At 29.8% G+C, this 10,433-nt stretch overlaps 1 protein-coding gene across 1 annotated transcript in view; it reads right to left on the bottom strand.

Annotated features, from left to right (window-relative positions):
- LOC128392145 (serine-rich adhesin for platelets-like) overlaps positions 1-10,433 on the bottom strand; it is a 29,155-nt gene that overhangs the window by 7,361 nt on the left and 11,361 nt on the right. Inside the window, exon 2 of the mRNA XM_053352125.1 lies at positions 1,382-3,196. Within this exon, the coding sequence (XP_053208100.1) occupies positions 1,382-3,196 (1,815 nt within the window). The remainder of the gene's footprint in view (positions 1-1,381; positions 3,197-10,433) is intronic.

The raw sequence follows: 10,433 nt of genomic DNA on the forward strand, positions 1-10,433 counted from the left end.
CTGAAGGTTGATATCAACAAATTAAGTCATGAACGAGATAATCAAGATAATCATCATCATCTATTACAATCGTGGGTCTGATTATGATTAAAACAAAAGTAAATCGTTGATCAAAAGTATATAACAAAAAGAGAAACATTTTAATTGCTAACAATTAACTATTAAACCTTTAATAGATGATTAAATTTGATTCAGTTTTCATATTTGTCTCTCACTCTCTTGATGTCTGCTAATGATTAAGATACAATATCATTATGATCATAATCAAAACTAATGAAACAATTTAGCAGTAAAAAAATTGGACTCTATTGGTTAATACAAATGATTACGATGAAAATAAAGTTTCATGTTTATCATTTCAATTAACTGTACAATCAAATATTGACCTGAGGTTATTTAAGTGAAGGTCAATTTGATGATTATGATCATGGCGATGATTCTGATTCTCTTGATTTACCTTCAAATGATCAACTGAACAAAAAAAATGCTTTAAGCTGAAATAGTTAATTACGATGATCAGATTTAGATTGTGAAGTTTTCGACACAATTTGTTGATTAACAATTTAACCAACTTTTTTTTTCTTCTTATGATTTAAATTCTGATGGTTATGATGATGATGGATAATCTCAATTCTCAGGTAAAGTTCATCAAATCTCAATAAATGATTAGTTGTTGGTTTATATCAACAAGTTGAAATGTTTTCTCAAATGATTAAGATTAGGAAAAATTTTACTGATGAGTAGAGATGATTGAGTTGATGGTTAATGTTTATTGTTGATGATTAAGATGATCATTTGGATTATCATGATGATTATCAAAGGTATGAATAGGATATCATGTAATATATAATTGTTGATATAATATAAAAATGATTCTGTCACAAGTATTAATAGTAGACTGGGAAAAAAAAATTCAATGGAATCAAAATTAAAACTAGAAATTAATTTAATCTAAAGTGGGACCTTAAACCGGGGCAGATTAACGCCAGGTACTTAAGGTGGATTAGCCTTTGGGGCTTATCCCATTAATTGTTTTCAACTTTAATTCACACCATTAACTGGTAAAGATTAATAACTCTCACCTTACATTTTACCTACATCAAGTTTAATTCATAATCTGTAGCCAATTTAATCATCTATTTAATAGTTCAACTTTAAATGTTAATCATAACCTTAATTGTTTATCTTAATTGTTAATTATAATCATGAGGAACCAGTGATGAGATAAATCATCATTTTCAAAGGGCAAGTTTAAGACAAAGTTTCCAATTTAAATTGTTCATTTGGATATCAATTTAAAAGGATATGATTGTAACCTGTTCCTTTGAGTTTCTGTTTCATGGTTAAATTTAATTGTCAATGATTAGATTTAATTGCTTACCGGCAACTTCCATTGGTCTATGAAACTCCTCTCGGATTATCCTTAAATCTCGGCCATATTTAAATTCTGTATCAACAAATTCTGAGATAATCTCTTTCCTTTCTGATCTTTTCTTTTCACATTTACTACAAACGATATTGTAATAAATTAACTGATCATTATTATCTTCTAGATGATTAATATTATTACGATGGTTATTATTGGTTCCATTGATTTCTTTGGGTTCAATTAATTGTTCACAATCAGCGCACGTTTGTTCACTTTCTCCGGTTAAATTGTTGGTTCGACGGATTTTCAATGGTTTACTCGTTTCTACACCAACACCGGAATCATTTCGTTCAACGGGTGTACCTGTGGTACTATTGGTTAATGAACAATCTTCCGTTTCGATTGATGAACTTGTCGCTGTGTTACTTGAATCAGTCGATGAACTGCTAACATTGGAAACATTGGAGGTTCGATTACGTCGAGTTGAGGCCAAATTGGGTCGAGTGGGTAAACCATGGTGTAGATGATGGAGATGATTGTGATGGTGATGATTTGCTAAAGAACCGGAAGTATTTTCATCAATCAATACAACCCTTTCCTTAGCATCGGCTAAATATTCAAGTATCTCATCTCGAGAAGCTCCTTCGAAAATTGATCTTTTCGTCAATTGGTTAATATCGTTGCCATTTTCACTTCGATTACTTTCATAGATCGAAACTTTGTCCAACTCTTCGTAAATATGTTCATTCGTCTCATTATCATAGAAAGTTGTTCCAACACCCACTCCACCCACACCTCCACCCAATGGCACGTTAATCACAATTTTACTTGATTCCTCTAACGGTAAATTAGTATCATAATAAGATGATGATGAAGTATTTGATGAATAGGTTGAAGTTAAACTGTAATCACAGTTACGATTGCGATTTGAATTGTTGTTTACATTGTTCACAATTGAAACTGTGAAACCATAATCAGTTTTACCCGATTTGATTGTCTCATTATCTTCATTATCAATTGCATCAAAATCATTTTGTTCATTTGTTTCACTACAATCAGCTGATTGTGAATGATTATTATGATTATGATGGTGACGATGTTGATTAGACAAGTCAACATTTTCACTTATCCTATTTAAATGTTCACTTTTATTATTGTTATTGATTTTATTGGTAATTGAGTTGATTAAATTTCTTTGGTTGTTATTGGCTGACCAATTCGTTGTATTACCAATACCATTGAAACGATTACAATCAGTTGATTTTTCTGCCAATGATTTAAGTTCATTAGAAATGATAATGTCCTTAATTAACTTATTTTCTAATTTCTCCCTTATATCAGCTCTTAATTCAGATAAAAGTGTTGAGTGACGTTCATCATAGTTAGTTAATTGTTGTTGTTGTTGTTGTTTTTGATGATGATTAGTAAGTGATGATGTAAATTCAGGTGAAAGTGGACCATCATTATTTATCAATCTATTGTGATTAACTTGATTGTTATCATCAAAATGATTAGTTGAATCATTCAATTGTTTACCATTGGATAACAGGTCAAGACCTTCATCAGATGATGATGATGATGATGATTGGGATGAGGATGAATCAACGTCTCGCCTTAATCCATTGATAATTCCTGATCGAGATATTTTATACAGTTGATTGGATGATGAGGATGATGTTGATGATGATAAAGCCGGTTGCTCCTTGATTACCTTTGATCCGACAGTTTTTTTACCGTTAGTTAAACTATCACTGACCAGTTGATCTGGTGATTTAGGAGCCAATTGAAGGTAACTATTAGTTGACCTTGGACTATTCAATGTATCGCCTGGTAGTACCCAGAGTATCATGAAAAGGATGAGAAAGATGATGACGATGACGATGGGAAGGAAGATGAAGAGAGAACCCCGGAAGAGAGATGATGATAAAACAGGTAATACGATGATAAATTTGTGAGATGAGGGGTTTAGGAACCAGTTATCATCATGATGATGTTTCAATTTCGGGTTTTCAAGGGTAAAGATGAGAGATAAAGATAAACAAAAAGTTAAGAATAAAAAAAAAAGCAGGTTAATCAATTGGTCTCAACAGGTTACAATAAGAAATTCAATTGAATTGATTAGAGTTGATTAAGTGGTCAATTGGATAAATAGTCACTTGGATCAATATTTGATTAACTTAAATTATTCATCTTTAATCATCAAATTAATAACAATTCATAATAATAGCATCAAGTTCAACTTCTGGTTTAGATTTGGTGTTGGTCAACACACTGGTCAGTATGGAGTTTCATTCATGTTTCATCTAACAATTAACGATCAACAATTAATAGTAGACCTTTTTTTAGGTCTTGATAAGGTTATCCAACAATTAACATTTGAATGGACTTTTAATTATAAACAAATCACGAGTGTCTATCTAATGGATTACTAAAATAACGCAACAATTAAGAGAAACTAATCCTTAATTGTTGTTGTCTTGATTAAAGTAATCATAAGGATTAATCAGAATTGAAAAGGATTATTGTTTTAAAGGTTTATCGTTAATCACTAACCTTTGATCATAATTGTGAGACCTTAATTTAAACACCTTGATCAACAATCAAATTAAATTATATTCTAATCACGTTTTTGTTACATAATTTACCCTTTCTCTCAATTAACTTTAAATTACTCTAGATTGTGAACTTTGATTAAACAAATGATGAGAAAGATGATGATTCTAAATTGATTGTGATTCCAACAATTAACTGTCCTCTTTTTGTCTGATTCTCAATTTCCCAAGTGATTAACGGATCCTCTAAAAGATTAACCAAATTTTTATGATTAAAATTTCTCGTAAATTGTTAAATGCAAAAGGATTAAGATTAAAGATCAACATTTTGATTTAAATTGATGAGAATCAAGATAATCCTTCATCTGATTTACCATTGATTGTTGGTAATAAGTTACAATAAGTAATCAATATGCCAACAATTTACAATCAGGGATAAGATTTTCAATCAATTGGGATAAATTAAACATTAGAATCAAAAGCAATCAAACTAAATTGTGAAACAATTAAACCCTTTCAGGCAATTTAATCTAATTGTAACCAATAATTTCTAATGTTAATCATCAACCTAATGATAAACTTGAATCCATCTTTAATTAACCTTTCCTTTTTTTACCCTTGATTGTTTTAACCTTCTAACAATCAAGTAACAGTAATTAACTTAAATCTCACCTTTTCCTAGTCTTAATACATAAAGTAAAAAGTTTCTGTTTCAACTAATTAACTAAATTACCATTTGGATTAAGAGTAAACTTTCATTGTAGATGTTAATTGTTGTTATTATGATTTGAAAGAAACGAAAACGATGCTGAACATATTCAATGATTAACCTAATTCCATATTCTTAGGTTTAAATTGTTCATCAATTGTTAGCCCCGAACACTAATCATGAAAAACAGGTAACCCACAAAACCAGAAAAAAAGAAAGAGAAAAAGAAAGAAAAATGATCCTTATCATCCATTCATCATTTCCTCATCTTCTTAATAATATCAAGTAAATCAGCTGATCCATTATCATGATGATGGTCTAATTGTAATCAAATAAATAATAGTAATCAGGTAAATTAACATGATGATGATCAATTTAACTAAATTGTTGACATTGGAACCTCTTCTCTCATCGGATCTTTACAGTTAATAATTAAATCACGATTTGTAACCTTAAATTGTTGATTAATTGTTGTCCAACTTTCTAAATTGTTTATCTCATTTTCACCATCAAATTGTGTCTTCTTTAAGTGAGACTTTTTTTTTCTTAATTCAGTTTCGGTGATCAGGTTTTACTATCAAATTTTCATGATAATTTACTCATCACTTGGCCTAGAAAATTGTTTTCTTTTATTCTCAATTCAAATGATGATAATCATCTTCATCTTCATCTTCATCATCTTCATCATCTTCAATATTCAGCCTGAAATATGAAATATCATGAATCTTTTCATCAGTTTATCTGATCGATGAACTGAATCACAATCTGATGAAACTGAATTGAAACTAATATACTGTTAATTTATTTTCCTTTTCCAATTTATCTAATTTTGCTTTTTCTTCATGGTGACAATTATGATTATAATCATTTACGATGATTATCATGATGATAATGATGATTATCATCAATTTTTTATTGATATTGTAATCAAAGTGATGTGTAAATGAGGACAAAGTTAAATCGTGTACCCAAACCATTTCACTATTAACTAATTTCTTTCATTATTATTATTAAATTAACCATAACAATTTAGGACAATCAATGAACACATATAAAGCCATAAATATCAAAATTGAAAATTGACCTGTAAACTTAATCATCACAATTAACCATCAATAATATTGATTAGTTAAAATCAAAATTAATAAATCGTGCAAACAATTGTGCTAATCAATTGTGAAAAACAATTTAAACCAATTGATACACTATTGGTGAGAAAAGTAAAATACAATTTAGTTAATCAATAACAATCAATAATTTAATCACTTCCTTAACTTTTTTATTATTATCATTTTCCGACCAACTGATCATTGATATTGATAAATTGTCTTAATTGTTGTTGTAATCATTTGAATAGCCTTTAACAATCAATTAACATTTGCTAATCAAATTTAGTTTACAATTTCTTTTTATCCAATTCGAGGTAAATAATTTGATTTAATTTGATTTGATTTAAATCCGCGAAAAACAATCAACCTTGATTTGGTTTTTAAATTTTAATCGCAATCGTTGGTTTGAAAATAACAAATTTCAATTCTAATTCATTGATTATGGTGATGATGATTATCATTGTCTGAATTTTACTATTCAAGGTAAGATTATTGTATTAACATCTTAATCATTGAGAGAGAGAGAGAGAGAGAGACTAATAATTAATTACAATTTATCGGAATTGATTTACTACTATTTAAGATCAATTGTAACTATTCAATCGTTAATTGTTCTGGTTAAAAGGTAGTTCAGGGTTAATTATGATTAAAACAATCAAATTGATAAATGATTATTTTCCCGGTTTATGTAATTATTTGTTTTTCTTATTAATATTTTCTCAATTAAAAAGTTTCCACAATTTAATTATCTTTAATGTCTATGCTCGTTTACAGAGTGTCATGTCAACTACATGACTGAGTGAGTTCTGGTCTCACCCTCTTGAGGTCATGCTGTTCCACCTCATGTAATCATTTATATCCACTTTCAATACATTTTGAGCTTCCATCATTAGGTTTACAGTTACAACTATTTCTATTAGTGTTGTTTTATTTGTTTGTTTTCTTGTTGAATAATCATCTCTTTTTCTCATTTCTAGTAATCCATGTATGTTGTCCATCCATGAGCATTCTGTTATCATATGATTCCAGGTAGCGTTTCTTTTGCAACATTCAAAATTGATTAGTGGATTGCTGATGTTATTCATGATGAAAATTTCTTCTTTCCCTTTTATTTTCATTTCGCTGAAGATCCTTTCCATAATTTCACCTCCGTATTTATATGCTGCCATAATTGTTCTTTTTGCCCAATTCTTTATTTCTCTTTCCTGTTTCATGATCGTCCACCCTTCTTGATATTTAATCATGTCCATTGTCAATAATTCATTCGAGTCAAATTCACTTTTCCATTTATGTCCAAACCACCACCAGATTTTATTTTTGATTGTTGTTAATATTTCTCTTGTGTTTTTCGCCATTCTCGAGTTTCCTCTCCAGAATTCTGCAACCTTTTCCGGAACCAGGATCCAGTGTGTTTCTATTTCAACGTATTCACATATGTATTTAAGTGCCAGTAGATGTGCTTCGTATGTTTCCTTGGCTTCGATGACTATGTATTCTTTTTCGATTGTTTGATTATTTGGGTAGTCTTTGCATAGGATCATTACGAATCTTTTTTGAAAGTTTATTATTGAGAAGTATATGACTTTCCTTCCTATCGGTGGTTTTCTCCATCTTGTTATTAGCCATGACCACTCAACTGTTGCAATCTCTTGATAATTCGGCATCTTTGTTATCAGTGTTTCAGTCGATAATGTTGCATATCTTGATTTTACTTTCTTTAGAGATATTAGTAGAGGTAATATCGGATTTGGACATTTATTTTTGATTAAGTATGACCACCTCGATTTTCTCTTTTTTTCAAAGAATAGATTGTAAATCGATCCATACGCTTTCATTAGTGTTCTTGTTACCAGTAACAATTGGTCATAATCTCCTTTTTCCAGAAATAGACTCAGATCCATTTGATTTAGTTTCGGAAAGATAATTGTTGATGCTATTAGATTTTTAATTTTAATTGGTAAATATTGCCATGATCCTGATCTCGTTTGAATTTCTGTTCTTAGATTTTCAGCATTTCGTCTAAGGTGCACTTGAAATGAATTTATTAGGTTACTTTGCCTAATGATTTCATATCCAACCATCTTAATTTGATTTGTATACCGTGGGTAGATAACTGTTTTTTGTTTGTTGATTTGTAGATCAATTTTATTCAGTTCATTATCTATCAGGTTTATTACTATTTGTGGATCCGCCTTTGTCAATACTATTATATCATCAGCATACGATTTTATGGTCCATGGTCCATGTTTCAGATTTTTCAGACTCTCGTTGAGGCAGATTATAAACATGATTGGTCCAATTGCAGTTCCTTGTGGTACTCCAATTGTTTCACATTTGTATATTTTCTTTTTTCCTTCTTTGATGATTAACCATCGATTTTCTAGCATTGATTTTATTATTTCCCATGTTGATGGATCCATTATTTTTCTTATTTCCTGTTCCATTTTCATAACATTGACTCTATCAAACGCCGCTGAGACATCGAGCTTAATTATATAGTTCTCCAGCCAATTTTCCATGAAAATCACATTCGCTACGAGATCCAGGCGACCTTTGTTTTGTTGATACGCAAACTGTGTTTCTGGTTCTAAATGATTAAGGAATTTTTCTTGAAGTCGATTCTCAAGTATTTTGTCGATCATCTTTAACAGGAAGCATGGAGATTTTACCATTCGATAGTTTAGACCATCAGCTTTAGGGATTAATGAGCAACCAAAACGATTTAATATGTTTGGAACTTTTGATATTTCAAAGATTTTTGAAATTAATATTATAATTGTGTCTATGTTTCTCTTTTTAAATTTATTCCATGAGAACGATGTGTAGTTATCAGCCCCAAGAGATGATGATTTGATTTTCATTGATTTTATCATTTCTTTTTCTCTATCTGTTAGATAGCCTTTTGTTTTTGATTCAGCATCTTTAAACGTTGGTTTTCTGGTGGAAAATTGATGTAAAAGTTTCTTTTTTGATTCAATTGTTGTTGGATTTGTTTCATCTAATTTTATTTGATCTGAACCAACGAGCCGCTGATTAATGATTTTCCACAATCTCTTTGTGTTTTTTTCTTGATGAAGGATTCTCTTTAGTGAGAATTTGGCCATTTTCTTCTTGATTTTTCCATTTATTATTGTTAATTTTTCTTCATCAATTGTTTGACTTTTCAAAATCTTTCTTCTTTCTTTTCTTAGCCTTTTGAATTGATTTAGTTTCTTTCTTGGTATTTTCCATAAACCATTATCATCAGGAAAATGTATTACTCTTTTACAGGTCACAACCAATGGATGATGTTGTGTCAGTTGTTTTGATTCAATGTTTAGGTTTGGTATATGTTTTAGTTTCCACGATCCAAGAACCAGTGTTTTCTTGGCTTTTGTTTTTGTTTGTATCGGACATTCGATCTTATATCTCGCTGTTAGTCCAATATGATCCATTGTTCCAATATTAAAGACATTTTGTTTGTCTGGTGAGCAGAAACGATTTGAGATCAGGATGTCAATGATGTGTTTCGCGTTAGACATTGTTGTATTTAGATTTTCATGAGACAATTTGAAGCCATGTTTTATTACAAGATTTTCTATTTTTTCCATTATTTGGTTTGTAATAATAGATACTTTCGGTGATGTTTTATTCCAACTTTTACCTGGCCAATTTACGTCACCTCCAATTATCATCGGCTGTTTATTGTAGAGTTTCACTTGATTATCTATAATTGTTGTCGTCAGTATTATTTCCGCTGTATCCTTTGGCCTATTGAATGCACGAATGTAAACGCTACCCACAATGAGTTGAAAGCGCTTTATTTTGACAAAAATTGCGTTGTTTGTTTGCTTAACAATCGTGGCTTCTAGATCAGGTGATACTAGAATGGCTACAGATTCGCCAGTAAATATTGATTGTCCATTGTTCATCATTTGCATTGCTGGGGGAATTTCACACAATAATATACACAATTTGGTTGATGATGACATCTTTTCTATCATTGTATTGAATATTGATTTGTTTTTACGAATATTACACGAAATTATATTAATTCCATACATTTTGGGCTGATTGTTAATCTTGCTTTGTTTAGATCAAAGAGAATAGATTTTTTTTTTTTTTGAAGACAACATTGCTTTTCATTCGTGAAGATCAGTAAAATTATATTATGAAAAGCAATGTAAAATAACATTGCTTTTCATTCGTGAAGATCAGTAAAATTATATTATGAAAAGCAATGTAAAATAACATTGCTTTTCATTCGTGAAGATCAGTAAAATTATATTATGAAAAGCAATGTAAAATAACATTGCTTTTCATTCGTGAAGATCAGTAAATTATATTATGAAAAGCAATGTAAAATAACATTGCTTTTCATTCGTGAAGATCAGTAAAATTATATTATGAAAAGCAATGCAAAATAACATTGCTTTTCATTCGTGAAGATCAGTAAAATTATATTATGAAAAGCAATGTAAAATAACATTGCTTTTCATTCGTGAAGATCAGTAAAATTATATTATGAAAAGCAATGTAAAATAACATCGCTTTTCATTCGTGAAGATCAGTAAAATTATATTATGAAAAGCAATGTAAAACAACATTGCTTTTCTTTCGTGAAAATTAGTAAAATAGGACAAGGAAAAGCAATGTAGAAACAGCATTGCCCTTCATTAGTGAGAAAAGCAAATAATCAAAGTCTAGAAAAAACA

The sequence above is a fragment of the Panonychus citri genome, unplaced genomic scaffold (genome assembly GCF_014898815.1).
Source record: "Panonychus citri isolate SS breed McGregor unplaced genomic scaffold, ASM1489881v1 Contig00136, whole genome shotgun sequence".
Classification (NCBI taxonomy): Eukaryota; Metazoa; Arthropoda; class Arachnida; order Trombidiformes; family Tetranychidae; genus Panonychus; species Panonychus citri.